Genomic DNA, 26,965 nt, shown 5'->3' with positions numbered 1-26,965 from the left:
ACTGCTTCGCGTGGGCTTTCTCTATTTGTGGCGATCGGGGACTGCTCTCGAGTTGCGGCGCTCGGGTTTCTCATTGGTAACTTCTCTTGGTGAGGAGCACGGGCTCTGGGGTAGACAGGCTTCAGCAGCTGTGGCACACGGGCTCACAGTTGTGGTACATGGGTTTAGCTGCTTCATGGAATGTGGGATCTTCCCGGACCAGGGGTTAAACCTGCATTGGCAGGTGGACTATTAACTGATGGGTCACTGGAAGTCTGAAATTTTCCTAATAGAAAATGCTGTGGAGTCTGGTAAAGGGAAATATGTAGATGATGCCACCTGACTTTTTAACCCCTTGACAAATAAATCTACATGAATTTGACCAAGAGCCTAACATTTATAATAGCACTTGGCATTTATAATAGTAATGTTTTATTTCAGGACCTTGATAGTTTTAAAAGGGAGCTATTATTTTTCACAGTGGTTAAGGCTTCAAAGTATGTTGTTACTCTGCTTTGTATTTGGTGGTTACTATCCAGGGATACACGTGCGGCATTAAAGACAGTATGATGTGTTGGCAGAGTAAGAGCTTCTGTGGGACTTCGCAGTATTTCATTTTCACTGTTTGAATGAATGCATCTAGTACCACAGGCTGGCTGGCACAGCACTGAGAGTTCGTTGCTCAGGCTTGATTTAAGCAGAACACAGCGAGAGTGGGTGAGAGAGTATGGTGGGAACGCCCAGTTCGGCCCAATCTCTGGACTTAGTTGTCTATCAGGGGACAGCATGTCCTTCATTCTCTGGCCTCACACTAGGACTGTCCCCCCCCCTTTCTTCCTGACGAGGACATGCTCTGACTCAGTTCCTCTGCAGAATGGCCATCCACCACCTCCTGAGGATGCTTATAAAGACATGGACCTCCTTAGCCAGATACTCTCTTGGGCAAATGGGTTTCCACTTCAAAGCACCACTCAGGGCAGATTTGTTATTCTGACAGTCAACAAAGTGGAGCTTTAACATAAATAGACGTGTGTTTTCCGTGTAGTGGAAGGGGCCACCATCGATCGTATTTGAGGGCAAGGCCCTGGAGTCGGTCAGAGCTGGGTCTGTCTGACCCCTAGATCACTGTGAGCCTGGACAGGTCAGAGTTCGGCTTCTGCATTTGTCAAGGTGGAAGGTGAGGTCACCTGTCCTCTCAGGTTAGTTGTGATGATCTAAGGAGGGAATGTTCAGTGAGTACTCAGCGTGGGACCTGGCACATCACTTGAAGTAAGTGACAGATTGCTGCGCTTGTAAAGGCCAGCTTAGGTTCATTTTATCTGGAAAGGTTTTTGACTTGCAGTCCCAGCCAGGAGCTCCAGGATCTCTCTGCCCACTTACCGGGGAGCCGGGGAGGCCCGGGAGGCCTGGCGGGCCCTGATGCCCAGGGGATCCTGGGGAGCCCTTGTTTCCTGGGGGCCCCACAGGTCCTACGGCCCCCTTTATCCCTTGAAGGCCTGGTTTTCCTTGTTCACCTTGTGGGCCTCGGTCTCCTGGAATTCCCTGATCACCCTGTTAGGGAAAAAAACGAATTAGAATCATCTCTTCTAGAACCATGTTAGCAAATGTTCTGGATTCACACTGGCATGTGTTAGCTGTGGAGCCTTTGGTATGTGGATTAAACTCCCTGCACCCTGCTTCCTGTCCCTAAAGGGGGGCTGTTAGCAGTATCCACTGAATAGATGATGCTGAGAAGTGAGTTAACTTGGCATTCAGAAAGCATTCAGCTCCAAGTCAGTGACGAGCTAACTTGCACCCCGTTGTCTGTCCAGACTGACGGCTTTTCTGAAAGTCCACAGTGGCACCGCCACTTCAGGCCTGGGTCTCCTTTGCGATAACAGAGGAAGATGGCTAAGAAGACTTCATCACTGAAAGCTTCCACTTGGAAAAGCTTCAGGAAGCTCAAAATCTCTCCTAAATCAGGTACTTTATTCTTTTTATGCTTTCTCCTGTATGTTTGGTCTTTGTTAGTTTCTGTGGGTTGGTTTCTGCACTCATGTTTTACCCATGTGTGCGCTTGTGTGTGTGTGTATGTGTGAGTGCATTCTATGTCCTAAAGGGACATGACTGAGGAAGGTGAGAAAAAACAGCCTTTGGGAATGTTCAAAGCAGGTGACTGGGGTGGAAAGTCATTACTGAGATCATTTATTCAATAATGTAAATGAACTATAAGAAAATTCATTGAATGAGATGCTGTAACAAATTAGATATGCTTGAATCTGAGAAGTTTCTTTAATGCTGACTTTTTCCTTCAAGGCATTTACTACGTATAAGTTTGTGCATGAGAGTATGAAAGAGCAAGGGAGAGGGAGAGAGAGAGAGAGATGGAATATAAATGAATGAATATATGTGTATGTTGGCAGATATTTCAGTTTCCGCATTTCAAATATTAGTTCCACAGTTCCAGGAGGTGATGATCACACTGAATATGAAAGATTGGTGCATTAACCTGCGCCATATTTTACTGTTATTCTTCTATTTGTGATTCTTCTGCGAAAGTTCAAAATCTATTTTTCCTGATTTAAAAAATAATGAAATGAATGAACAGTTACTGAGATCTATCTGATCCTAAATGAAGAGATATAGAACGAAGCCATGCACAAAGAAGAAAATCATTTGGACCTAATTTAAATTCTACTGCCTTAGTTATAAAAATATGTCTCACACAAGTATATCAACCCAGGTCACATTTGGAAAAATATCTGAGATGAATAAGACAAAAGAAACAAAAGAATTACTAGCACACCTTGAGTATATGCAAAATAAACACAATTAAAATTATTTATAATTTAGGTACAAGGATGTTTATTATAAAAACTGGAAAGAGCCTAAATACCCCAGAAAAAGGGGCAAGGTATTTTCCAAATACCTTGGAAAAGGTATATCCAAATACTGGAATAACATATAGCCACTAAAAGGTCCGTGTGGATCTAGGTTTTCTGACATGGAAAGATGGTCATCATATGTTAGGTGAAAAGAGTCATTTACCAAAAAGTATGAACCCATTTTTAAAAAGTATATGCTCACTTGCATTGATGCATTAAGCAAACGTGTATATTCCATTATGTATAACAGTGAGATGGAAATAGGTCCAAAATATCAATAGTGCATATCACTGTGTAGTGAAATATGGTAGACTTTTTTCTTTTTTATTTATGGTTTCTCTATTTTTGTATTTCCTTCAGTTATCATGGATTATTTGTGTGGTGGTAGTGGTGGTTCAATAATCAAGTCATGTCTGACTCTTTGTGACCCCATGTGACCTTCCAGGCTCCTCTGTCCATGGGATTTCCCAGGCAAGAATATTGGAGTGAGTTGCCATTTCCTTCTCCAAGGGGTCTTTCCAACCCAGGGATCAAACCTGGGTCTCCTACATTGCAGGCAGATTATTTACCACTGAGCCACCAGGGAAGCCAGATTATTTGTGTAAGGATAAGTAAAACAGACACCAGTACATAAGAACATACCCCCCCACACACACACACACACAAGCCCTCACTAGAACCCCTAAATAACAATGCTCAAGGAACCTGTGGCTGAGGAATAAATCCAATTCTAGTAGAAAATGTTAAGGTTTCTTAGAGAAAATAATGGGAATTTGCAACATTGATATCAACAGCCAAAACAACATCACTAAAAGCACACACCAGAACTGGCATTACTGGTAGCTCTATATGTCTTTCTCTACCTCTGACCCCAGCCCCTTATTCAACCAAGCATTATTCCTCCAGACTGGGGGTGGGGGTGTCCTCAGCGACACCTCTGCTCCCTGGGAGGCATGTGAAAATGAAGGGTGACAGTTCTGGAGGGAGGCTGATGGTACAGCGTCTAGTGGGTGGAGGCCAGGCATGCTGCTAAACATCTTAACAAAGCACGGGATGCGCACCTATGACAAAGAATTATTGCCCCCAAACATCAACAATGCTGAGGTGGAGAAACCCTACTCTAGGTGAAAAGCACATGGGTGATGGGTACAGTGGGTCATGTATCTGACACAGGAGGCTGATAGGAGCTTTCCAAACTGGGATCACAAACCAGACACAGTTGTGAATCAAGCCCTGTTTTATGCCTGGCAGAGATCCTGGCTCACGTACACGGTAAGTTTCTTCATATCAGGAGATTTCTAGCAGGTCTAAAAATATCATGGTGTAATTCAAACGATGGGGCAGCTGTGGAGATGGACTTAACAGTCATAGTTGGGATGTACATACCCGTTCTCCTTTGGGGCCTCTCTCTCCAGGCTTACCCATGATGCCCTGAAAAACAAATGTCAGCAGTAAAAACCACTGCATGCCAAGACTCCTCATCAATCGACTCCACCAGGAATTCTGGCAGGCGATCTGGATGTAGTTTTGCATTAGAACATTTATTTTCAATGGCATTTTCCATACCTGAACACCTGGTAATCCATCTTTCCCATTTATTCCCTGTAAAGACAAATAAGGGTCAGTATTTCTGATTCTGCATTAACAGAAATAATTAAATGCAACAACAGGGTAAAGTTTCAAGGACTTTATCATATCGCCACTGAGATTTTGGTGAGGCAGTGTGGTGAAATAGAAAACAAAATCGACAGAATCTGCCCTAAGTTTAAATTCTGACTCTATAACTTACAAGTTCCATTTACTTCAGGCAATTTACTTAACCTTAATAGCATCAGCTTCTCCACTCACAGAGTGAGGATAAATAATGGCCTTAAAACTAGGAATTTAGGGAAATAACAGAAAATGCCTAGCTTACTATAGTCAACAGGGTTGTTTTCCTCACTTATTCCATTAGGTCCATTCTGAGAAATAAGAAGACTTCCCATGGTGCTGGGTGGCCAGTATATGATATTCATTGCTCACTTTCAACAATTTTCCTACCAAAGAGAGTCATTCTCAGTAAATGGCCTCTGTTGTTGCTTAATAAATTCATAACATGGCTACAGCCTGATCCTGCTATGAAATAAGCTGTCAGCCAGCGACAACAGCTATTTTTCAGTTGGAAAATATGAAAGGACAGTGAGAAAGCTGTAATTGTGCTTTCTGAGAGTATTAAATACTGGTTTCTTCTTAGTAAACTGGAAGCTTCTCAAACTCTACAAGGCAGTTCCGTAGTTGACAAAAAAGCCTAGTCCTGCTTGCAGATTCGTGAGCCCAGGAGAAGCCCCGGCTGGTAGGCGTAAGAGGGAACGCGCTCAGGGTCACATCAGATACTGAGAGACCCACAGCAGGTTTGTCTCTGAGCTTCGACCTGAAGACGGAGACCAAGGCGAGGAAGCGATTTCTCGGCAGCAGGTAGGCGCAGGGACTCCCTCCTCTGCAAAGCCTGGGAGACTTTCGCTGGGCTGCGACGGCGTCTACAAGGATGGATCTCCCGACAGTGTTTTCACTGCTGTAATCACACTGGGTTGGGAACCCAGCCCAGTCCCCCAAGCTCCCTGAACATCCTGGGAATTACCTAGAGCACTTTAACTAAGACCATGTTGCCTGAAACATCGAGTTCTAAGGATTCATGCCATCCAGAAACACAAGCAAAAGATAAAGCTGGTTAAGGAGACGATGTGAAAGAAACAACCATGTCATTTGAATAAGAGAAGATAAACCTGGTGTAAAAATGTAATTCATGTTTTTGGTAGCAATACAAGAAAATGAACAAACTTCTAGATGATAGTTTCTTCTCTTTTATAATTCATTAGTGACTGTCATATGCGTTCTCTTTTCTCCGCCTGTGCTGCTTCATTGCTTCAGTCGTGGCCAACTCCCGTGACCCCATGGACTGTAGCCCACCAGGCTCCTCTGTCCATGGGCTTCTCCAGGCCAGAATACTGGAGTGGGTTGCCATGCCCTCCTCCAGGGGATCTTCCCAACCCAGGGACCACACCTGGGTCTCCTGCATTGCAGGCAGATTCTTTACCACTGAGCCATCAGGGAAACCTGTCTCTTTTCTCTATGAAGATGTTATTAACTTGTTCTTTATCACCAGTGGAGGACGGGGAAGTTCCTGGTTTCAGAAATTTTTAGAAAAACCTCAATGGATTTACCTTTCTCCCTTTCATTTCACTTATCTGAAAGATCCCTACTCTTCTTTCTAACTCAGGTGTCCGTCTACGACACACTTGCGTCTGAGCAGTGGCCTGAGGTTGAAGAAGAAGGGGGGCCCTTGCTCAGGTGTTCTGGTCAGCACCTGTGGCAGCAGCTCCCAAGCAACCCCTCGATATTTCTCAACTTGACTGCTTCTTTCCAAAATTACCTGCACCTATTTTCCTGTCTCATGAAACCTCCAGCATTACCAGCATTACCAGCCCATTCCTCATGGTCAGTGATGACTTGCATCCTTCACGGAGAAAACAGCAGGAGGGGACCCACTCACCGTTCTGCCTCCAGCTCCACCCACCTGTGCTCATGAGAACTCTGACTTCTGTTCCTCCCTCCTCTTAAGAAGGAGGTTCTGCCCTGTTCCTCGTGAAGACAGTTTCCACTTGAGTCTTCTCTCCTGACTCAGAGCCCACTCTCTTGTATCTTCCAATGTCCCCTTTCTTTTTTTTATATATTAGTCATTCTTTTTTTATATTTGTGGCTTAGCTGGTAAAGAATTCGCCTGCAATGCGGGAGACCTGGGTTCGATCCCTGGGTTGGGAAGATCCCCTGGAGAAGGGAATGGCTACCCACTCCAGTATTCTGGCCTGGAGAATTCCACGGACTGTACAGTCCATGAGGTTGCAAAGGGTCTGACACGACTGAGCGACTTTCACTTTTCATTCATTGATGAAGGGGCCTCTGGTGCTGTGTGTGGACGCTCACTGGTAGCAGCGCACAGGCTTCTCATTGCAGAGCTTCTGCTGCCCGGATTACAGGCTCTAGGCATACAGGCTTCAGTAGTTGCGGCTCAGAGTGTGGGCTGAGTTGCTCTGTGGCACGTGGGATCTTCCCAGATCAAGGATGGAACCCATGTCTCCTGCATTGGCAGGCAGATTCTTAACCACTAGACCACAAGGAAAGTTCTCAACCAGGTCATTCTTATCACGATACCATCATGCTGTACGCTCGCCCCCAGTGATGCCTACGTTTCCAAACCCAGGGGAGAATTTTAAGCTCCCTTGATACTCTTCCACATGGTTTCCTCGCCGTTCTCTCAGACACTTGGCTCCCTCGACATACAGGAACTCCCCTTCGCCTGGCCTTCTCCACCTCTCACTGGCTGCCCCTTCTCAGTCCTTCGGCCAGAGCCTCTCCTAATGGCTCTGTTCTCCTCCCAGTTCACAGTGACCTCATTTCATCCAGGCTCAGCTTGAAAGACCCAAATCAGTCTCTGCAGTCCTGGCCTCTCCATTAATTCTAGAAGGATCCACCGCTTACTTGACATTTCCTCTTAGCAGTCTACTAGTGCTTCAAGATGAACATTTTACAGCAGAGAACTCCTGACTTTTCTTCTGAAATTCACCCATCTCCCATCCTTCCAGTCTCACCAAATGTACCACACTGACCAGGCTGCTCAGACTCCAAACCACAGCTTTGCTGTATCTCTTTCTCACCCACTGCATCTGGCCCATCAGCAAATACTGATGGCTCGGCCTTCAAGACACATCATGGCAATGCTTCCTCAAGGTTCTGTCTGCTTCCACCCTTCTCCCTATCATCAGCTCTCCAGGCAGGAGTTAGAGTGGTCTTCGAAAATGCAGTCCAGTCATTTCCTTACCCGATACAAATGCTCCAATGGGTCTCCATCAGACTTCAAATGAAACCCGAACTCCATCCCTGACTCAGAAGTTCCTCACAGTCCGGCCACTGCCTGCCTCTCCCTCCATGTCTCTCCTGCTCTCCTTCAGCTCACCTCCCTCTCACTTTGTCCCTTCTGCCCTTCCTTCAACGCAGCAGGCTCTGCTAGCCTTTCCTTTTTCTCGAAACAATGTCCCCATCCCTGCTGTCTCCCTGACCTCCCCACGGCTTGAGCTCTCCCATCATACAGGGTTTGCACCAATGCTGGACCCTGTTTGACTGCCCTATTGAAATGCTACTCCAGGGCTTTACCCTGCTTAGATCATCTTCTACCTGAACCATGCGTGCTTGTTTCTGGTTCGTATCCCTACACTAGAGTATAAATCCAAGGAGCTGCAAGCACCCAGAACAGTGCCTGGCATGTCATAGGTGCTCAAGAAGCATTCACTGTCTGAATAAACTGCTTTTTGCATAACTCCCTGGGGATGCGATGGCATTTGAGAGAGTCTTACAGGGGTTGGGATGGGGAGTTGGTAAAAGGCGGGGGAGAGGAGGTGGAGATTGAGACGAATGTTAACGGACCATCTTCCGGGGCAGGCACTGGACATTGCACCATGTTGTGTTACCTCAGTGACTCATAAACACTTGGAGTCATATCACAAACCCAGATCTCCCTGACTCTAAACTGCATATACTTCCGTTTTTTTTCACGTTGCTCCTCTGGGGAGATGGTGGCCAGGGAATGCCCCGACCCTGAGGTTTCACAGGGATGGAGCAGCCTCCTGAATCCTGTGCTGTTTGGTCACCTTCAGCCACCCCCTCTCCTAACAACAACCTGTTCCCACCCAATCCATGGTACAGAAACCAGCAGAGGGAGCAGGGACGTCTATAAAGAGCACCCTGTCTATTCCTCTATCTATCCCCTCCCTCAGGGCCCAGCACACCCTTAGCACATGGCAGGGATGGGCTGAATGAACTGAATATGTTCTGTCTGCTACATATGTTGAATGAACTGAATTAATCAGAATGATTGTTACAACGTCACATCAGTATTATATCTCAGTAGCTAAGAGCTCTTTCAGGACATGAGTGGGTGATGCATTTGGCAGTGATTAACGAAGGTGTAAGGACAAGTCCACAGATAAAGGAGGGAGCCTGAGACAGAGCCTCTTTCTACTGTAGCTCCACACACAGGTGTTAAATCTGCGAGTCTGCCTATTTCAGGATATGACAGGCCATTTCACTTTTCACTCGGCTGAGAACATTAGACCTAAGAAATAATGAGTCTAATTTCCTGACACTTAAAATAAAAGGCCTCACTGTTCCCAAGGTGATTTAAGACATACTCACAGGGAGCTGGGCCCTCAGGGAGAACCACACCCCAAGAAGCCATTGGCAGACCTGCTCTTACTTCCTCAGAAACTATGTATTCAAATCTCACTTTCCAAGTAAAGAGGCAATGCTGAGAACTTTTCTTAATCGGGCAAATTTTAAATAATGAAAAAGACTTACAGGCTTTCCTGAGGGTCCCTCTGGTCCAGGGAAACCTACGTCTCCGACAGGGCCTCTCTCCCCCTGTAGACATGTCCACAGAAAAACATCAGTTGCCAAGAAAAGCTTTAGAACTGCATGCAGTCAACATAAGGACAGCCGCCAAGGAAGAAACAGGAACTCACCGGTTCTCCCGGAATTCCTGGGGGGCCTGGGGCTCCGGGCTTCCCCTGAGGAATCAGATCACCAGGAAATGTTAGGCGCTAAATTACTGAATAAGGCCAAGTGTTTTCCTTCCACACCCGCGTGTTAGCACCTGTGCTGCAGGTGTGGCTCTACACTAGTGCACCATCCCCGCTGGACAGAGTCTGGGGACCACACTCCACCGTGCAGGTAGGAAGGCAGTCCCTCAGTGCATGTGTGGGTGTCCACTAGAGACCACTGGGAAAGAGCAGAGTGGGAGACGGACCAGCGCAGGTGGCAGTGGGCCGAGCCCAAGTGTCCAGGCCAGGCCTGAGGAGCCTGTCCTTGAGGAGCCACCTCCTGCCCCTTGAACCTCATGTGGGTGGGGATGTTGGTGTGGGGCTGAGACCATAGAAATCCCAGCAGTTTCCAGGGAAGGAAACCTGGGCTTCTTCTCTACTTGCTGGCAGCCCCTTGGTAGGTCAGCGATGGCTGAGTGGTGAAGGGAGGCAGACACAGGCCTGAGATAGCATCCTGGGCCCCCACTGCCCAAGTGTGGCAGGAGCTCCTGAAATCTCGTGGACCTGAGTTGGGGCATGCGTTAGAGCTGAGAAAGCCAGTGTCCCAAAGGGCCTTGGCATGGACTCAGGGGCGCAGGGAACTCGCGCCTGGAGCTCCAGATGAAGATCCCAAAGGCCAGGCAGCCCCAGCAGGGACCTCAGAGCACCTGGGGAGGGCACAGTGCCCCCGGTATGCACCTGCCCTCCTGGGAGGAAGGGGAGGAAGGCCACGGGAAGGCCCTGGATGGCCTGTTCACACAACAGGAAGGGATAGACTTCTAGGCGGAGCAGGGCTGGGCCCTGCGGTTCTCAGCAGAGGTCTGTGATGTGCAGAGCAAGTGGAACATCCCTGCTTCAACCAGAACCATCACCTTAAATTTTTTTTTTTTTAATTGTGGTGAAACATACATGGGAAATCCACCATTTTAAGTGTACAATTCAGTGGTATTAAATACACTCACACTGGTGTGTAGCTATTTCCAGAATCTTTGAACTATTTCATTTTCTGAGCCACAGTAAGGTCCAGTTATAAAAACTAAAGTAACAGCTTTTAAACTTTTTTTTATAGTCAGTTTTATACATATAGTATGCGTTTTTTTTTTTTAACCCTTCACCATTTTTGTAACTGTCAGTTAATCTTCTTAATGATGAGACATGAAAACTGCATTTTAGTTAAATGTATTAGATCCACCCAGACAAGTGGCAGGGCAGCCTCTAATTTCAATCATGCTGCATCCTTCAAAAATATTCTTGGAATTATTCATTTGGACCGTCTTTTGAGTCTGTCACTGATCTTTTAAATACTTCAGTGGTTGCTAGTATTTTTCCTTTTATGGCAGACTTAGTTGAACATAATTTAGAGTCCCACCTGGATGAATACAGTAGGGCATTACACTTCACCATGCCATAAGGAAACAAAAATGGGGTGTGAATATGAGAGGCAGGTTGTAAGGGGACCCAAGGTGATCCCAAAGGCAGGTACAAATATGTTGCTAGGAACAGTAGGGAGCTGGGGAGGAACAGGATTAAGTGTGAGCCAGTTTTCAAGAAGAATGCTTTCTGGTATAAAAACTCTTGGGTGGTATCACTGACTCAATGGACATGAATTTGAGTAAACTCCAGGAGATAGTGAAGGACAGGGAAGCCTGGTGTGGTGCAGTTCATGGGTTGCAGAGTTAGACAGGACTTAGTGACGGAATGATAAAAACTCTGCAGTGCTTGCTAAATAAAATATTCTCATGTGACTTTTACAATCACACTAGGACTGCTGCTGCTAAGTCACTTCAGGACTTGACCTAAAACACGTAAGGAAGGGGGTGTCATCCTCCACACAGGATGCCTCTCTATGGAGTGTGTTAGTCACTCAGTCGTGCCTGACTCTTTGCCACCCCATGGACTGCAGCCCACCAGGCTCCTCTGCCCATGGGATTTTATAGACAAGGACACTGGGGGGTTTGCTGTGTGGATGGGTCTTTATTTTTTGTTGTTAGGTTCAGCAATGAGACAGAGGGAAGCAGAGTGGCTGCTGGCCTTTTGAGGGATGGGGGGGATTGTTGGGAGGCTCTGGGTGCTGATGGGTGTTGGCAGAGGTCAGTGGGTGGTGCAGAGATGGCAGGGCCCTTTCTTGTCTTCCTCACATTCCTGTGATTGAAGCACAGGGCTTCCACTGACTTTCCTACCCTGGTTCACCCTGCAGGGCACCTGGTGAGGATAAATGGGCTCTTATTCATAAAGCCTGACCACAAAATTTTAATTAGCGCATCATGAATGAAGATCAAAATGATCCCCAGGGCTCCGAGAAATGATTTTAACCTTTCCTGGTGCACTTCCTATTCATTTGAAAAGACCTTGATGAGATTTAAAACATTTGACACCAGAGAGCAACAAAAATGATTGAGAGGCTTAAAGGGCTAGTTTATGAGGAAACATTAGCAGCAATAAAGCTCCGCTAATAACACCAGGCTGAGGGAAAACTCAGGCAGATGGCAGCTTAATACGAAGATACTGAAGCACATTGCCTGAGGATGAGAACTTTGCCTCCTGAAGATTAAGAAACCTTGAAATATTACAAGAATAGAGAAACCCAACAAGTTTCTCAGACCTGTGTGGTACTGACGAATTGGCACAGGTAATGGGCTTTCCCTCCCCACGTGAAAGTTGAGTTGGGAAGAAAAAAACAAAGGAAAAAGTTTAAAAGATGAAAATAAAGACGGGAGCATTCTTGAGGTGGGAGAGAAACAGGTGGGTTTAAAAAAACTTTTTTGGGTTTTGTTTCTTAAACTGGGAGTTTCAGGACTCAGCCAGTGGTCCCAGCCCTTTTGGCGGTTGGTACCTGTGAGAACAATGTGAGATAGACTGAACTCACCGAGATTCCTGCTGCTCCCGGGGGACCTGCCGGCCCTCGATCTCCCTGAAAAAAACATGTACTGCTTAGAATCAACCCACACAATCTCCACTGCTAACACTGATGCTCAAATATGAATTTGGATTTGGTAAAGCTTCTCTTCGGAACTTATAAATGTTGTCGATATTAGCTGGTGTGAAGCTAGAGGCCAGATGGGGAAAGGACAAAATAAGAACTGCAGCCAGTGGAACCTACTAAAGACTTCTCTCTCTCTTTTTTCCCATAATACCAAAGTAAATAATAGTACTAATGAAAACAAACATTCACGGTATCATTTCTGTTAACCTATTCTTTAAGACAGAACCCCATAATACTTACAGGTAAAATTAGCCAATACTTTTATTCCACATATTCAAAAGTAACTTATTACCAATAATTAAAAGACTAAGGCCTTGAATGTCTTCTGAAAAGCTTTCAATAGACTTGTCTCATTGGATGTAGGGTTAAAATGAATGTGTTTAGAACTAAGGATTTTGTGGTTTCTCCTCATGAGGTCAATAAGACCCCTGGAATTTCTCTGAACAGTGGAATGACTCAACCTTTTTTCCAAAGGCAATGTGGTATTTTAGATAAAGCTGACAAGGCTAAAAATACTTATGGTTATATATGGGGCAGTAAAACGGTAATTTTTGTTGGGCAGAGTCGACATTAAAAAACTTCGTAGTTCAATGAGGGACATAAAAGAAGATTTGATTAAATGGAGAGAGATGTTTTGCTCTTGGAGGGCAAGACAGCGTTGTAAAGGTGTCATTGCGCCCATACTAATTTATAAATTTAATGCAATTTTTACAAATTGCAGCTTGATCAAATGATATTAAAGTTCACTTTGGATAATAAATATATTTGAGGATAAGAGAAAAAGTTAAAGAAGAATAATAACGACATTAGCGATACCATATTTCAGCATGCAATAAAGCTATAATAATTGAAATATGGAATATTGGCCCAAGAATAAGCAGTATATCAATGCAATATAACAGAAACTTCAGGAACAGACTAACATTTATAATAGGGTTTTAGTAAAGAAAGGGCTGTATTATTCAACAAATAGTGCTAATAATTAAATAATTTCTTGGAAAAAGTCTAATTCCTCTCTTTACATTATACTCCATATAAATTCTGTACGTAAACATAAAACTGAAAGGCAAGGACCAGCTAGGATAAAGCCTCCATCATATAATATAGAAGTAGTGTCTTCACATCCTCACTATGAGGATTAGGAGAATATGTTGCCTCACCAATTTAGGGACAACACCCCTTGTCAGCTCGGAAGCAGTTATGGAATGAGAATGACACCCCTTTTCCCTAGGCAACATAATTCTCCTAAAAGAAAAGGGGGGAATGAGAGAGTCATTTCCTAGGCAGGTTGATAAGAAGTCTAGGGGTCCCCAAGGAGAGAGAGGTCTGGGATATTCAAGGAGGAAGAAAGGACAAACTTTTTTACTTTTTTTCCTCTACATTCCTTAGGATTATATAACGATAATCCTGCCTGAGGACAATCTTTGGATTAAACCTTCTGGCCAACTCTGTTATCTTAAAATGTAAATTATGGGAGTGGGTCTGGTGAGGTCTTTGCAACCTCCAGACATTCTTTGGATTCATTGGAGAGTATATAACTCCATTGCTAACACTAGCAAAGGGGTACTCTTTTGTCCCCTTCTGAGGCCTATGTCAGAAGCTGTCTCTATCTCCTTTATACTTTAATAAAACTTTATTATACACACACACACACAAAAAGAAGTAGTGTCTTCATTATATAAACCATAGCTACAGTTAAAAAAAAAAAAAGAGCTAGTAGAAAAATGGGTGAAGGACGGAAACAGGCAGTCCTCAGTTCCACTCTGCTCTTTTAAACTGCAGGGTTTTCACCCTGGAAATGAATGTGCTGGGGCTTTTCATTCAATGGAAATACCTGCATATCTGATAACGATGAAGTTAAGAAGGCTCCTGTCTGAGAATACGGTCCTTCCAACGACTGGGTCTCACAGTACTTCGAGCCAGTCTAATTTAATTATCTGGCAGAACTCTTATTTCCATAATTATACCTGAGACCTTGTCAAAAACAATAACTATGTCTCTCTATAACCTCCACTGCCTGCATTCCAACCTTGGACCACCATCTTCCATCATTTTAAATCATGCTCTTGAGTACCTCGAACTCCCCAAAACTTTGATGTCACAAAGACCTCTAATGACCTAGTAGAAAAGTTTTCATTTTCTGTCACTCCCTAGATGGCCCCTCTAGCTTATTTACCTAGTTTGGATCCCACGGTCACTGGTTATAAGCACTCCCGATACACTGCTGGCTCACAGTCCCATCCTCGCTTCTCTCACTTATTTGTCCAAACAAGAGCTCGTTTAAACCCAGCTCCCCTCCTGCTCTGCGCGCACGGACACAATCTCACTTCAGTTCATGACCAGGAGTCTCGAGGGGCTTCTGCTCAGTCACGGTACTCTGTGGTTCCTGGACTTGCCCTCTTGTAGCAGACTTTTCCCTCAAACTTCCAAACTCTTCTCCCTACCTCACTCTCAGATGAGACCTTGATTCTCCATCTCTGAGAAAACTGAAGCAATCAGGGAAGAACTTCTGTAGACTCCAGTCAATTCATGTGCCCGTGTCCCCGCTCCTGTACCCCTGTACTTTGGTTCCAACCAGCTACCACAGATGAACTACCTGGGCTCCTCTCTGAAGCCAAGCCCTGCATTTATGCCCCAGGTCCCTTCCCTCTTAGCTACTAAAGATGCTGCTCCAGCACTTCTCCCCACTCCTTCTATCTCATCGCTCCCTCCGCTTTACTAAACCAGACCTTTCCTTTAGCCTAGAAACTGTCTGGTACTTCTGTGGTCTTAAAATCTATTTTATGGAACCTAGCCCTGTTTCCTCCCGTAGCTGCTGGCCTGTTTCTTTACTCTTCTTTGCAGCAAAAGTCCTTGAGCATTGTTTTCGCTTTGTCTAAATCTTTTTTTTTGGGGGGGGGTCATTCTCTCTTAGACCATTCAAGTCCAGAAATTTTTCTTACTACCACAGTGAAACAGTAATCATTTCTCTGGTGAACGGTTCCTACATGGCCATCCAACTCGACATATTTGCAGGATATGAGACAGATGATCACTCTTTTCTATACACAATCTTCACTGATTTCCAGGGCACCAACATTTCCTCTTATTTCTCTGGTCCCTTCATCTCAGTCTCCTTTACTCACCCCCTGCTTTCTTCCTGATCTTAATATTGGAGGGCTTCAAGGCTCAGTCCATGATCCTTTTCTCTTTTAAAAAAATGTACTGTCATTCTCTTGGTGATCTTATCCAGCCTCTTGACTTTCAGATAGCACCTACAGGCTTACACAATCAATTTATATCTGCACTTAGACCTCTTTTTAAAATCTATACTTTTCTATTGTACCGCCTACTCCAGGACCCCCACTATGCTGTCTAGTAGATAATTCCCATAATTGGTCTCGCATCCAAAATTATACTATGGATCATTTTCATCCTACCCTCTCTGAACAGACTCTGTGTAGAGCTTCCCTCATTTCTGTTGATAACATGCCACCATCTCATGTGCTCATGTCAAGCACCATGGAGCCATCCCTGACTCTTCTCTTAGACCCACATGCCATCAGTCCTATTGCCCTTCATTCACAACTTGTCCAGAGCCTCAGCCTCCTCATGAGCTCCACTGATTCTGCTCTTGTCTGAGCCGACACCACTGTCCCATATATGGGAACAGTCTGTGTCTTCCCTGTCCCATGGGGCTCCCAGGTGGTGCTAGTGGTAAAGAACCCGCCTGCCAATGCAGGAGGTGTAAGAGACATGGGTTCGATCCCTGGGTCAGGAAGATCCCCTGGAGGAGAGCCTGGCAATTCACTCCAGTATTCTTGCCTGCAGAATCCCATGGACAGAGGAGCCTTCCTTACACTCCAGTTGCAGGTCCGTCACTTTTCTACTCGGAAACCACCACCGGCTCCGTATTTCACTCAGAGTGAAAGAGAAAGTCTTTACGATGGCTGATAAGCCTCTTTATTAATTAGTGCTTCTCAAACTGTCTGTGGTGAAGGACCACTTTACCTGCTTATTTATTTTCTAATGTATCATGAACCAACGTGGATCACATGTTTGGATATTATGGCAATGTCAAAAGTCAAGTTTTTTAAATGCTTGCTCTCCATCTCTGTGCTTACCTTGACTCCAAACCCATGACAAAACTTGCAGACTGGCCCTGGTCCCCCACGGGCCAGCGAGCAGCACTGCTGGGCAGGGTGCTCACCTCACCTGCCCCTCACCTCCACCCCACCTCTCTGACCTCATCTCCTAGCATGCTCCCCTCGCTCACTCCCCGGGTCTCCCTGAATGCACAGAAATGCTCCTGTCTCAGGGCATGTAAGGCCTTCTTTTTCCAGTTGTTTATATTTAAGGTGTACAGTTTGATGATGTGATGATATACATATATATCGGTAAATGATCACCATAATCAAGCTAATTCACATCTCCGTCACCTCACAGGTCACTGTGTGTGGGTGTGTGTGTTGAGAACACTTAGAAAATTTCAAGCATACAGTTTAGTATTGTTACCTAGCATCACCGTGCTATACATTACATCTCAAGAACTTACTCACCTTGCCTGGAACTTTCTTCCTTCTGACTTCAGGGGCTTAGCTAACTGACCACTTCCATCCTCCGACTGCTTCCAAGTCTTTGCTTAGTTCCTGATTTCTCAGACCACCTGATTTAAAACCACACTCTCCCCTTCCACACTCCTGATCCCTTTAATCTCCTCTACTTTTTCTTTCTTTCCACAGCACTTACTAACAATACTATTATTTGTAGTTATTCTCTTAGTTTCTGTATTCCCTGCTTAAAACATAATTTTCACAAGGACAGAGATTTCTGTCTATTTTGTTCTCTTAGGTATCCCCAAACCTAAAAGAGCTTCTGGTCCAATGGTAGGTGCTCAATAAACATTTTTGAATGTTGAACTGGTGAACACACACTTAACCTTGCACTTACCTTTATACCGGGAAATCCTTCTAGTCCTGGCAACCCCATTGCACCAGGTTCTCCCTGTTAAATATGAACATAAGAACACAAAAGCAACAATCAAAGGTTTTTAAATCATTGATTTCAAAAGCAAGGATTTTTTTTTTTTTTTGCCTAGAAAGTACTCTCTCAAATATTGATTGGTAATTTAGCAAGTAAACAGAATGCTCTATTTTCAAGCATCTGTATTCTTGCATTTGGTATTTGAAAACAGTCAGAAAATAAAGCTATTCCCTGAAGTATATATTTTTTCTAATTGTTTTTATTCTGACTAGGAATCTTCTCTGAATGAATTCCTCTAGTCAGTGATAACTCCAACTTCAATAAGAAATAGAAGAAAAGGCTGGGATTTAATAAGCTTTGCGTTTGTGAGGTACCTAAGGCTTCTAGATTGTCAGAAAACAAGACTAAAGATGGAGCTCTCAAACCAAAGTTTATCATCCCTCAATACTCCCTGGAGCTGGACATGAACTGTGGGCGCTTCAGAGGACAGCCCCAGAAGCAGTCACTGCTGACGGGTCACTGAGAGGAGATGAGTAAGCCTTTCTGCTAAAAAATCTGTTTCATATGTTGTGTATGGTCACAGCTGACTTTAGGTCCTCAAGGAACCCATTCAGAAAGGTTAGGGTGAAAGAAGCTGCTAACTTATAACAATTAACATCAGGGGCTTTAAATTAAGAGACTAAGTGGGTTGATTGCTGTTTTCAGTCGCTAAGTCATGTCCAATTCTGCAACCCCATGGACTGCAGCATATCAGGCTTCCCTGTGCTTCGCTCTCTCTCACAGTTGGCTCAAATTGATGTCCATTGAGTCAGTGATGCTATCTAACCAGCTCATCCTCTGTCGCCCCCTTCTCATTTTGCTTTCAATCTTTCCCAGTATCAGGGTCTTTTCCAATGAGTCAACTCTTTATATAACATGGCCAAAGTATTGGAGCTTCAGCATCAGTCCTTCCAATGAACATTCAGGGTTGATTTCCTTTAGAATTGACTGGTTTGCTCTCCTTCCAGTCCAAGGGACTCTCAAGAGTCTTTCTCCAGCAACACAATTGGAAAGAATCATTTTTGGGGGCTCAGCCTTCTTTATGGTCCAACTCTCACATCTGTAGATGACTACTGGAAAAAGCATAGCTTTGACTAGATGGATCTTTGTCAGCAAGGTGATATCTCCACTTTTTAATACGTTGTCTATGTTTGTCATAGCTTTCCTTCCCAGGAGCAAGTTTCTTTTAGTTTCATGGAGCCCAAGAAAATAAAATCTGTCACAATAAAATCTGTTTTTTCCTTTTATTTGCCATGAAGTGATGGGACCGGATGCCATGATCTTAGTTTTTTGAATGTTGAACTTCAAGTCAGCTTTTTCACTCTATTCTTTCACCCTCATCAAGAGGCTCTTTAGTTCCTCTTCACTTTCTGCCATTAGAGTGGTATCATCTGCTTATCTGAGGTTGTTGATACTTCTTTCTCCTGGCAATCTTGATTCCAGCTTGTGATTCATCCAGGCTGGCTTTTTGCATGATGTCCTTTGCATGTAAGTTAAATAAACAGCTTTGATGTACTCCTTTCCCAATTCTGAGCTACTCCATTGTTCCATGTCCAATTCTAACTATTGCTTCTTGATCTGCATACAGGTTTCTCAGGAGACAGATAAAGTGGTCTGGTATTCTCATCTCTTTAAAAGTTTTCCACAGTTTGCTGTGACCCATGAATTAATGTTAACTACAAATATTTTCTCAGGACACTGGATGCTTTAAATATAATCATATAAAAAATGTAGCTTTCCAAGTTCATTCTCTGTAAGTATTTTTGCATGCCTAATGCTAATCTACTTCAAAAATACTATGAACACTAACTTCTATTATGAGTTATGATATTGTCCTTATTATGAGATACTTAATGAGAAGCATATGATCTGGATACTTTCTTTGCTCCAAAAATCTTTTTAGACATTTACCAATATGTAACCTGTTAGTCAGAAAAAAAGGTATTTAGATTCTATTCTGAATGAAGCTCTGTAATAGAGACCTTGGTTATTGGCAAAGGAAATAAGCTTTTTGATTCTCTTTGTTTACATTCTCAGTTATCCTTAGGACAGAGGAATTGGTTGGACAGTGTTCAGCCAATCAATTGACATTTGTTTGAAAGTAGCTAATAATAAATATTTAAGTGAAAACCAATTATAAATTGAATACCAAAGGAATGAAATGGATCACCTCAGAAAAGAATAAATTCAATTAAGGGTGATTTTTATCTGCAAAGTTTCACTGAGAAGATTAGAGACAGTGATGCAAGTCTGGTGGCCTGGGGTTTGAAGAAAGCTGGAAGAGTAAATCTTCCCCCAAAGCCCCAAGGGGATTTTCCATTTTCTATTCAGTGACCTGGTAGCTCAGCTGGTAAAGAATCTGCCTGCCATGCAGGAGACCCTGGTTTGACTCCTGGGTTGGGAAGATCTGCTGGAGAAGGGATAGGCTACTCACTCCTATTCTTAGGTTTCCCTTGTGGCTCAGCTGGTAAAGAATTCACCTGCAGTGTGGGAGACCTGGGTTTGATCCCTGGGCTGGGAAGATCCCCTAGAGAAGGGAAAGGCTACCCACTCCAGTATTCTGGCCTGGAGAAGTCCATGGACTGTATAGTTCATGGGGTCGCAAAGAGTCAGACACGACTGAACGACTTTCACTTCATTTCATTCAGTGGCCTGTGATTCCACCATTCTTGGCTTATCTCTGTAGTATGAGGTGGTATTTCTCTACCTGGGGGCAACTGGTAACATGAATTCCAAAGGAACAATCTAAAGATTTATCTAAGATAAACCTGAAGGATTACACAGTAGTTAATTTCATATTTTATGATTCCAATTTTGTGCTTTACCTACTTAATTCATGTCTCTAAAAGCAAGGAACAAAAAAATAAATAAATAAAAGCAAGGAACATCCTTCACTTAGTTTTTATTCTTTATCCTTTGTTGCAGCTAAAAAAAATCAAAGTCTCATCTCTTCGGATTCTACTCACATCTGTCCACATTTTTGTTATCACCCACTTTCCAATCCAAATGAATTATAACTTATCCTTTATTATTGTACTTTTTTTTTTTTTTTTAAAATATTATTTTATTAGTTGGAGGCCAATCACTTTACAACATTTCAGTGGGTTTTGTCATACATTGACATGAATCAGCCATATAGTTACATGTATTCCCCATCCCGATCCCCCCTCCCACCTCCCTCCCCACCCGACTCCTCAGGGTCCTCCCAGTGCACCAGGCCCGAGCACCTGACTCATGTATCCCACCTGGGCTGGTGGTCCGTTTCACCATAGATAATATACATGCTGTTCTTTCAAAACATCCCACCCTCACGTTCTCCCCCAGAGTTCAAAAGTCTGTTCTGTATTTCTGTGTCTCTTTTTCTGTTTTGCATATAGGGTTATCGCCACCATCTATCTAAATTCCGTATATATGTGTTAGTATACTGTAATGTTCTTTATCTTTCTGACTTACTTCACTCTGTATAATGGGCTCCAGTTTCATCCATCTCATTAGAACTGATTCAAATGAATTCTTTTTAACGGCTGAGTAATATTCCATGGTGTATATGTACCACAGCTTCCTTATCCATTCATCTGCTGATGGGCATCTAGGCTGCTTCCATGTCCTGGCTATTATAAACAGTGCTGCGATGAACATTGGGGTGCACGTGTCTCTTTCAGATCTGGATTCCTCAGTGTGTATGCCCAGAAGTGGTATTGCTGGGTCATATGGCAGTTCTATTTCCAGTTTTTTAAGAAATCTCCACACTGTTTTCCATAGTGGCTGTACTAGTTTGCATTCCCACCAACAGTGTAAGAGGGTTCCCTTTTCTCCACACCCTCTCCAGCATTTATTGCTTGTAGACTTTTGGATAGCAGCCATCCTGACTGGCGTGTAATGGTAAGAGCTTTCTCACCTTAAACTACAGTTCCTAATGAAAAAACTTTGGTGTTTCAGGGAAGGCAGTGAGAAGTCTACGTGCGCTAAATGATCCAGAAGGGATGTTTGTGTGTGTGAGTGTGAGAAGGAAAGACCAAGAGGAAATTTTTATCAATAAGATGAAAGAAGATTGAAATTAGAATGGGGGAAATAGTGGATGAAAGCATTAAAAGTGTTACAGAAAGCACAGCATGAGTCACAAAACAAAGGAAGCTCCCACATGACATATTTGGAAAATGCTTCTAACTGGGTTAAATCATGAGTTTAGGGGAAAACAAATCAGCTTGTAATTGCCTAATAAGAAAAAAATAGCTCTTTTATGCATCTTCTTTGAAAATGTATTTAGATGTGAAAAGATTGCTTTTTATGGCTGTACTGCTTGTTTAAAACTTATTCATCTAGTTTTACCAAACTCTACTGAAACAAAAGGGCCTTCAGTCTTTTCTCCAGGCAGTGGAAAGTGCTTTGAAAATCTGTATCAGTTTCAGGTACATCTGAGTTTCAAGCATATATCCAAAGGTCAAAGTACAGAGAAATGAAATATGAAGGACAGAACATCTGCTTGTAAAGGACATGACAGGAAAGTCAGCCAGGGAATAAAAGCAATCTAACTGCATTTGGCAGAACTTTTCCAGAGACACCTCATGGTTGAGGAGGATGACTGACCACAGTCATCATCCTTTGGGGGCTGGAGGACGAGATCTCTCCCCAGGTGGAGGGTAAACCTCCCGCCACATCACTCCCAGTAAATGGGGTTATCACAGCTCACCAAATCTCCTCCAGAAAAACTGCCTCAGACAGTGAAAGTAAATAAACTGCTCCTATCTCTGTTGTTGTTAGGAGATATGACAGACATCTTAAAGAATTTCTTTTCAATAAATATTTTTCTTTCTTGATCCACTTTCATGATCATCAAAATAGTCCTATTGGAAGAAAGTGCCCTGTTTCTCAGGAGCTGTATACGTACTGCTGGGGGAAGTCAAGGGCAGTGACATCAGGACTGAAGCTTTTTGAAATGAGGAACGGGCCGGCTGCCTCCATGCTCACAGACAAACATTTCAGAAGGCAGGCATCCCTCCTGAAGCTCTTCTTAACTCTAATAAAGATGTATTTTCTAAATGACACAAACATGGGAATATACATACCACTGGGCCAGGATCGCCTTTGGGGCCCTATAAGAAAAATATGAGAAGTCACCTTGAAAATAATGACTGAAGCAAAATCACAAACTATGAAGAATTTTTTTCCAATTTGCTTTACTACATGTAAAAATATGTGAAGCTTTGCTTTGCTACCGTTTGGATTTGAAGCATAAGATAAGGAACTATAACTTGATAGAACTCCCATGACGGCGATCACCTGGACATTGATTTAGTTCTCAGATTTCCAAAATGTGACATCTCTACCCATAATGTAATTTTCTTTACTTTGTGTACAATCTTATTATTATTGGTTTCATTTATTTCCTCCTGCAGAAGATTTTGGTTATGTTTCTAACACATAATTTTCAGTGAACTTAGGATGTCTTTTTGTTGCATATGTGTGACTTTTCAGTGAAATTATGCTTCATGACAAACAACTGTACTCACAGGGGGTCCTGGTGGCCCTGGGTAACTGGGAGCACTCACACCTCCCTTCAAAAGAGAAAGAAAAAGGTGAGAAGAATTTGTAGTAACCTGGAACCAGAAAGTGACTTTACATAATTAGAAAAGTAAATACCTGGATTTTATATAAACTGCTCATTCCATTCCCTTCATTGAATGGCACACCCTTAGAAAAGAAATGGGATATGGAATTATTCTTTTATGTTAATAGTGAGGGTCTCTAACTTTGTTGTTTACCAAATGATATTTTTCCTATTCTATTTTAGAAACTGAGTTTAATGCTATCAGTAAAAATAACAATGTTTCCATTTTTGGTTTTTCTAAAGCAAATGCAGAAGAAAAAAACCCAAAGGCCTGTGAGCTCCACCGGGAGCGTGCACACACACTTTCTGCAGGACTGTGATGAATGTGCTGATTTGACAGATGAGACACTAATGTATTCAGAGGAAAATATTATTTGCTCATTAAAATTCAGTTTCTGAATTGCCAATTTATGCTAACTGTTTACAGCCTGCTGACCTGCAGGCCATAATACAGGAGTGCTGATGAAGATGTGAATAGGGAACCATTTGGCTACTGAAAGGTAATTTTTTCCCACAGTCTCTTCATACTGAATAGAAAATAAAGAGAAACAGGGGATACGATTTTATTCTCAACCCTGCATGGATGTTCTGCAAAAATATATACTTTAAAACAATAGGGAATAGAAACTTCCTAATAAAATTGATCTGTGAATCAAGTCCCAGGGTCTTTAAAGAGAACTCATTTGAGAGGCTTTCATAATCAAACATTTTAGCATACAGGAAAAATTTGCACATGAAAATTTTAGTTCCGATCTTTTAGCCTTTTTTAAAAAACATCCCCATAGAATCAATAACTTGCATTTTCCTTTATTGTGATTGCCACATTTTAGCTGCAAAACTGAAGATCCCTCACTGCCCTGCTTTTGGACCATGGTAGCCAGCGGTGCTCAGGGCATCAGATTTGCGTGCCCTGCAAACACTTGAGAAGGAAGGAAAAGAGCTCTGTTCATTTATTCCTTTAGTATTTCACTCATCCATCTGACAATTCAATTCAGCAGTTTGACAAATGCTGAATGTCTACTGTGTATAGTCCTGCAGGGCCAAGGATACTATGGTCTGAGATTTCCAGGGCCAGGGTGGGAGGCTTCCCAGGAGAGACAGCATTTAATTTGTTTTGAAGAATAGATAGCTGTGGAGGATCCGGGTGGGAGGGGGAAGGGCGATCTCTTAAGTCCCCTGTGAAACACAGGTCCCTTTTGGGGGCTCATGTTGCGCTTTGCTGTGCGGTCCACTAGGGAGGGAGTGCACTTCAGTGTTTGAGCCTCAGGTGCTGCCTGCCCTGCTTCCGTGTAAAATGAAGAGCAGGTTTAAGAAAACGGATGCCGATGTCTTCAATGTGCAAAGCACACAGACATGCAACCTATCTTTGTTGTCTTCGGAATCTCAAGAAACTTACCAACGGAGAAAGCTAAGACATAAATCTGCGCAACAACACACACTTCCTTCCTTTTGCTTTTTGGTGAAGACAGTATTTCAGGGGATGACTTGGGCCATTTCAGGGAGTTACCCAGTTTTCCTGGATGTTTCCCTTGCATATAAGAGGTGCACGTGTTATTAAACTTTTGATTAATTTTCTCCCAAACAAAGTCACAGATGACTTCTGCCCACTTTGGGCGAGTTTGGCTTCTTAAACTCTCCCTCTGAGGCCCGTGGGAAGGAACATTTGGAGAGATGGAAGCTGTGATGCTGTTCAAGCGAGACCCCACTTGAGGGCAGACTTGCTCCAGGGAGAGCCACCTGTCTACTCCCCAGCCTCCTGACAACATCTGTGTCAGCCCTGAGGAGAACACTCATGGCCCGTGTACATTTCATTCACTAAGCGCTGTATAAATAGAGTTTCCTAGCATCTCAGGCATCATGGATAGTAATAAACACACACAGCACAACACAATTTCTCTAGCAACTCACATTGCTGGAAGGGCTCTCTTTATGGCCCCTCTATTTCCCATGAATGAGGCTCATTGAGGTTAAATGACTTTCCGAGCGGCCCCCAGGCGGGCAGTGGTGAGTCTGCTGCACATCTAGGTGAACTGAACCCATAGCAGGGAGGCCCACAATGCGCAGATCTGAGCGCTGTGCCTCAGGGCTGAGCTCACAGGGAGAGTCAGAGCTCCCCTAAGCCATACAGGCCGTCATTCAAAGTCATACATGAAACTCAGGCGACTTTCATCCTTGAAGGTATCTAAATGTAGTCCAACCCCTTTACAAAAGGCATTCCCCCCCCACCCTTTTCCATTATGATATGTTCATTACAGGATACTGAATACAGTTCCTCGTGCAAGACAATAGGACTTTGCTGCTTATAAAAAGCCTCAAATAGAAGCATGCATTTCTGCTTTAAACATGAAACAACTCACAGGTGGTCCAGGTGGCCCAGGTCTCCCAGGGGGCCCCTCGCTGCCCTGCAAAGGGTAGACAGACCAACATCAGTGACAGACGTTTCTACCCCAGGTTTATGAACCAGACATTCTGAAATTGATATGACTTGTCATTTTGTCAGCCTTGCAAAGGCTTGTTCAGCTCAGCTTTTCCCTTCACCTGGGGAATTACTAGACCACAGGAAAGCTAAATGTCTTTCCCCACAGGCATTCAGATCTTCACCGTTTCACCCCCAGGGACAAAGCTTATTTTTAGATGGAGCCGGACAACCAGGCGATAAGGTCCTGGGCTTTGAGTGCAACTGGGGGAACTCTCCCCACCTTGGGGTGCAGAGCAGACTTCCTGCAAGCGGGGGTGGCTCAGGGACTCGGCTCTCTGGGGCAGACCCTCACCCCGCCACCTTCATCTTTGGGGAACCAGAGGGCGCATCCACATACTTTAACTAAAGTGGAAAATTACAATCTGAGTTATGTCTGCAGGGGGAGAAACCTCTCTCACTTTCTAAGTTAACGTCAGGCAAGTCCCCTTGAGCAGAGGTGACCGAGGGACAGTGCTATTTAAAGGAAACATTCTGTAGAATGTAAACAGCCTCAGACATTCTGCTTCAAGGCAGACTGAAAATGACATCTGTGAAAAATGAATTCAAGCTGAAACTTGAAACATGGGATTTGATTTATATTTTTATAAAGCCCAGGCTGGTTATTAGTCCGTGATAAGCAGAGGCACGATACTCCCTTTGGTGTCTTTAACCAGCTCTTCCTGTAACTGCTTTTTTTCTTTTTAAAAAAAGAATAGCCTCTAACAATCTCCCAAGTCTCTTGATTATCAGGGGCAATGGCAAGAAATGGTTAATTAAAGAAGAATCAGAGAGCAAATTCTTACTTATCATGCCCAAGAATTTTGAGGGATTTTAGTCCATTTTCACAAATTTGATGGGTTTCATTCCAATCTCCCCATTTTTTTCAGTAATGAAATAATCATATAAACCTTCTGATTGTGTCTTTATCAATAAAGACCAACTGTAAAGTTTTTCTTGCCATGTATCTCCCCTAGGCTGAGTAACAATGAGTGTGCTGTATGTTTCTAAGACACATCAGCTTCTGTGGGCTGCCGGCAGAGTCCTTCAGACAATTCTGTCATGGTTCTCCTGAACTGCAAGAGGGGAACAAACAAGGAAAACAGGTGCCTACTGAAAGGACTTTTATTTTTCTGGCACAATTAAAAGTCATATTTTCATTCTTAACTGTGGCCCAAAGCTCATCTCTGTGTGGAATTCCCACTAACCTCAAAAGGCAAATCTCCGACAGAGTAATTTCCATCAAGAACACAGAGAAAAGGCTTTTGGGGTTGGGCAAGCTCCCTGGGATGCTATCAGAGAAATATGTGTGAGACTGTCTAGAATAAGCACACGGTTGCCTTTCAATTTTGGGGAGGGGGATTCCTCTGCTCCTTGATGCCATTATGCCCATTGTAGGCATTTCAGGGTACGAGCCACTGAAGTGACTTATGGATTCCTGATTCTTAAATTTCTCAAATTGGAATA

General features: G+C 43.6%; 1 protein-coding gene across 1 annotated transcript in view; it reads right to left on the bottom strand.

Annotated features, from left to right (window-relative positions):
* Positions 1–26,965, bottom strand: part of COL19A1 (collagen type XIX alpha 1 chain) — a 401,244-nt gene that overhangs the window by 25,155 nt on the left and 349,124 nt on the right. Inside the window, exons 37-47 of the mRNA XM_065911832.1 lie at positions 25,401–25,445; positions 23,076–23,126; positions 22,946–22,990; positions 22,502–22,528; positions 17,364–17,417; positions 12,318–12,362; positions 9,395–9,439; positions 9,231–9,293; positions 4,410–4,445; positions 4,230–4,274; positions 1,360–1,530 (exon numbers count right to left, since the gene is read on the bottom strand). Of these exons, the coding sequence (XP_065767904.1) occupies positions 1,360–1,530; positions 4,230–4,274; positions 4,410–4,445; positions 9,231–9,293; positions 9,395–9,439; positions 12,318–12,362; positions 17,364–17,417; positions 22,502–22,528; positions 22,946–22,990; positions 23,076–23,126; positions 25,401–25,445 (627 nt within the window). The remainder of the gene's footprint in view (positions 1–1,359; positions 1,531–4,229; positions 4,275–4,409; positions 4,446–9,230; positions 9,294–9,394; positions 9,440–12,317; positions 12,363–17,363; positions 17,418–22,501; positions 22,529–22,945; positions 22,991–23,075; positions 23,127–25,400; positions 25,446–26,965) is intronic.

This window comes from Muntiacus reevesi, chromosome 19 (genome assembly GCF_963930625.1).
Source record: "Muntiacus reevesi chromosome 19, mMunRee1.1, whole genome shotgun sequence".
Taxonomy (NCBI): Eukaryota; Metazoa; Chordata; class Mammalia; order Artiodactyla; family Cervidae; genus Muntiacus; species Muntiacus reevesi.
This window is presented reverse-complemented; position numbering and strand designations above follow the sequence as displayed.